General features: G+C 40.3%; 1 protein-coding gene across 1 annotated transcript; it reads left to right on the plus strand.

Moving 5' to 3' along the window:
• The first annotated feature begins 279 nt into the window (after nt 1-279).
• On the plus strand, nt 280-1,957 carry LOC112233633 (corticoliberin-like). Its single transcript, XM_024401395.1, has 2 exons — nt 280-471; nt 995-1,957. The coding sequence occupies exon 2, from the start codon at nt 1,014-1,016 to the stop codon at nt 1,515-1,517; it is 504 nt and encodes a 167-aa protein (XP_024257163.1). The 5' UTR covers nt 280-471; nt 995-1,013; the 3' UTR covers nt 1,518-1,957.
• The last annotated feature ends 2,864 nt before the right edge of the window (nt 1,958-4,821 follow it).

Here is a 4,821-nt window from a genome sequence, read left to right on the forward strand (position 1 = left end):
TCATTTTGAGAAGTGCACCACCAAAATTACAATTCTGCCCATTTTCTGAACAGGACTTGTGCATGACATAATACAGGTCTCCTTTTTGTAGAACAGACCAGCCACAGAGATAAAGAACAACTATAGACAAATAATTATGTCTGCATCCAAGCTCGTGTGCGTGTTAGAAAATATGTTGTATTCTAAACACACACACACACGCACACAACCAACATTTATGACTCATCTCATTCAAACTACCCCAGACTTTCACAGATGCGTTCATTCAAGTTACACCAATGTAACTCCGCGCATACGCAATCTCTGAGCTCAGAGCGTGACACTTGTCGCGGGTCTTGGCTATATAAATCCAAACTGCCGTGCTTTATTTGAAGAACTCCTTATACACATTTCTTGATCCATCACTCGTGGAAGAGGAAGAGAGTTCTCAACAAATACCTAAAATCCAGGGACACAACGACTCAACTGAAGGTATGAGACCATATATGCTGGTAACAAGTCCATGCATAGATCATACTTCATTTTAAAATGTTATTTTCACTTGTGTGTTGGAAGGTGCCATTACATGTTATTCCTCAACATGGAAAGCTGTTCATAGATTTCCACATTAACTTGATGGATACGCAAAGATGCACGCATAATTCATATATTCCCTCTCTGCTATCTCGTTTTGATTTTGTGGACGTTACGCCAACCCCTGGATTTATGGCCCACTAAAATGGATTACTTTGCATGTACATATTCTATTTCATTTATTTCTGTCTGTAAATTCCTAGTCTGATAATGGTAGAGATGACAGGAATTTAAAATGATAGACAGTGTATTCTCATCACAATTGAAAAACTTCTACTTAAGTCATGCACATGTAGTTTATATTATCCTGCAACTTCATCGCATGCAACGAATGCCTCTCAATTTTATGAACAAAACGTATTGTACAAAAATTATAATGATTGAGGGAGACGTGAAGTTAATTGTCTCCATTCTTCTTCAGATCTCGTTGAACCCCTGACATGAAGCTCAATTTCCTCGTCACCACCGTGGTTCTGCTCATTGCTTTCTTACCGCGCTATGAGTGTAGGGCTATCGAGAGCCCTGGCGCTGTCCAGCGCGCCACCGCTCCACATCACGACGCGCAGCAACAGTCTCTTCCCCTCCTGACGCGACATGGAGAGGAATACTACATCCGACTGGGAAACGGGAACCGCAACTCTGTTGCGTCCGCACCTAAAGGCATGTACCCAGAGGGCTCCCCAGCGGTCTACAACAGAGCCTTGCAGCTCCAACTGACGCAGCGTCTTCTACAAGGCAAAGTTGGGAACATCAGCCGGTTCGTCAGCGGCTTCGCGAACCAGCTCGACGACTCGATTGAGAGGGGGAGGAGGTCCGATGATCCGCCGATATCTCTAGATCTTACGTTCCACATGCTCCGACAGATGATGGAGATGTCCAGAGCTGAACAGTTACAGCAACAAGCCCATAGCAACAGAAAAATGATGGAGATCTTCGGGAAATGAAAACTACATCCATCCATCCGCCAAAGATTTGTTTTTACATTTAGCACAAAACACACATTATTCTGTACCATAGTGCTGCTTTTCCATCTTTGTTTAGAATGATTTATTTTATAGCTTTAACCTGACGGTGGAGACTAAATGGGCTTGTAGGTTACTTGTAATTATGATTGTAGCCTATATCATGCAAGATAAAGTATGTCCTATGAATTTGTATTAGGCTATTGTTGTTGAAGTTCTACGTCAAAACTGTAGAATATACACGATTCTGTCTCTCTTTCTTTAAGACAAAAACATATTTTTTTGGTAGATCTTATAGGTTTAGGAAATTAAGTTTTATTGTATGTTATGTTATTTAAGTTTGTTAATAAACTTATGAGCAACCAGTACATTTTTGTTGTGCAAGAGAATGTCTTATACTTATATTTTTCAATAAAATCTGAAAAGTTGTTTGCACTTCTCTGTGGATATTTGTAAATTCTACAGTTTATCGCCCATATAGTTAGCCATTTGAATCTAAATTTGGTTTTGTATAAATACTGGACACAAACTTTTCACTGATCTGAAGTGTCTGGCAAAAAAATCTAAACATGATTATCTGTATAGCCTACAGTAGTCCGTACAATAGAATAACGTTTGAGGATGGAGCAAGAGCGTTTCTTTCAATCCTGCAGATGTCTAACTGCATGTGCTTTGAAAAGCAGCACCTGTCCAACGGCAATAGTCGCTATACCATGTGTCATGCAGTGAGAAATAAGTCCAAAAAGAAAGAGAGATTAGGTCTACTCTTAATCATAAAGATAAACAGAATTAGTTTTTCCTGTCCTTGAACTGATTTAGGATCAGCTCGCTGCCACAAGTCTGAAACACTCACACAAAAGGATACAGAATTCAAAACAAAAAAACATATAGTGAAATGACTATTGTTAATGCATTTATATTAGCCTACTGATGATTTGTGCCACCAAATTGATCTAGACAAGGTAAAGAAAAAATTACATTTGAATCAAAGTCAGAGAATCACTGGAAATGTGAGCACAATAACAAGCTGAAAGGAGTTAGTGAGATGACCATTGCCTCAAAGGAGCCTCCTTACAATTCAAGCCTCATCTACCTAGCTGTTTCAAAGCACTCCTCTATGAAGGAGCGCCACTCATTACACAGTCCAAGCCACTGCTTCGCTAGTGACAAGACAACAAAAACTCAGGAACACCAGATGAGCTCTTTCTTGTGTGAGTTGAGAGTGGCACGCGTCTGTGTGCCCTGATCCTTAATCCGTAGTGTCAACATAAACAAAATAACTGTGTCTGTGAGTCATTCAGCTTATTGTCTGCCCTACATAGCAATAGGGGGCTCATTACAGTGTGGCGCCTAAATTGTAAATGTTGCAGTGAACCATGCTGTGAACAGTGAACCATGCTGTGAACAGTGAACCATGCTGTGAACAGTGAACCATGCTGTGAACAGTGAACCATGCTGTGAACAGTGAACCATGCTGTGAACAGTGAACCATGCTGTGAACAGTGAACCATGCTGTGAACAGTGAACCATGCTGTGAACAGTGAACCATGCTGTGAACAGTGAACTATGCTGTAAACCTGATTGACAAGATAAGTAAATGATGGATCTGGAGCTGGGTGTGTGGATTGTTAAAGCACCACCACAAGATTCACCTTACACCCCCCCCACACACACACACACCCCCCACACACACACACACACACACACACACCCTCCACTGGGCTGGAAGATGCTATTTGGATTACGCAACATGCTCCCTGACATCGTTAGCTGAACTGAGGCAGTGAGATGTGTGAACTAACGCCTGTTTAATGCTAAGAAGGGGAGGCATAAGGGAAATACCACATAGAGAAATGGTGCTGGAGGCCAATGGAAATGACTTTGGCCCACATGCCCTGAATGGTCTATACTCTGCTGGAAGACAAAGTATCTACAGTGAGGCAGTAAAGACAGTGGTGCATTGCAGTTTTCTGCACAAAGGAAGAAGAACACCTGAACAAGCAAGCGGTTTTATTCACACACTTTATGCATGCAATATAATGTACACTGTGACAAAATGCAGGCAAAATATCTTCTTTCTTCTTAGATTTTTTAGAAGAGAAGTCTGCTTGCCATCTCTTACAGTAATTGAAAAACCTAGCCATGTATATATTAAACCTGGAGTGCCTTCAGAACGCTTTCACACCCGTTGACTTTTTCCACATTGTGTGGTTACAGCATGAATTTATAATAGATTACATCACTGGCCTACACACAATACACCATCATGTCAAAGTGGAATAATGTTTTTAGACATTTAAAAAAATGGATCAAAAATGAAAATCTGAAATGTCTTGAGTCAATCAGTATTAAACCTCTTTGTTATGGCAAGCCTAAATAAGTTCAGGAGTAACAATACGCTTAACAAGTCACATAATAAGTTGCGTGGACACACTCTGTGTGCAATAACAGTGTTTAACATGATTTTTGAATGACTACCTCATCTCTGTACCCCCACATACAATTATATCTAAGGTCCCTCAGTCGAGAAGTGAATTTCAAACACAGGTTCAACCACAAAGACCAGGGTTTTTCCAATGCTTCGCAAAGAAGGGCACCTATTGGTAAATGAGTAAAAAAAAAAAAAGATATTGAATATCCCTTTGAGCATGGTGAAGTTATTATTTACATTTTGGATGGTGTCTCAATACACCCAGTCACTACAAAGATACAGGCGTCCTTCCTAACTCAGTTCCCAGAGAGGAAGGAAACCATTTCCATGAGGCGACTGGTGGCGACTGGTGGTGACTTTAAAACAGTTACAGAGTTGAATGGCTGTGATAGGATAAAACTGAGTATGGATCAACAACATTGTGTTAATCCACAGTACTAACCTAATTGACAGAGTAAAAAGAGGGAAGCCTGTACAGAATACAAATATTCCAAAACATGCATCCTGTTTGCAATAAGGCACTAAAGTAAAACTGCAAACAAAATGCAAAGAAATGTACTTTATGTCCTGAATACAAAGCATTATATTGGTGGCAAATTGAACACAACAAAACCACAGAGGACCACTCTTCATATTTTCAAGCAAGGTGGTGGCTGCATCATGTTATGGGTATGCTTGTCATCAACAAGAACTAGGGAGTTTTAAGAGGTATGAAAATAAACAGGATGGAACTAAGCACAGAGAAAATCCTAGAGAAAAACCTGATCCAGTCTGCTTTCCAACAGACACTGGGAGGAAAATGATCTTATTAGGACAATAACCTAAAACACAAGGCCAATTATACACTGGAGTTGC

Source organism: Oncorhynchus tshawytscha, linkage group LG29 (genome assembly GCF_018296145.1).
Source record: "Oncorhynchus tshawytscha isolate Ot180627B linkage group LG29, Otsh_v2.0, whole genome shotgun sequence".
NCBI classification, from domain to species: Eukaryota; Metazoa; Chordata; class Actinopteri; order Salmoniformes; family Salmonidae; genus Oncorhynchus; species Oncorhynchus tshawytscha.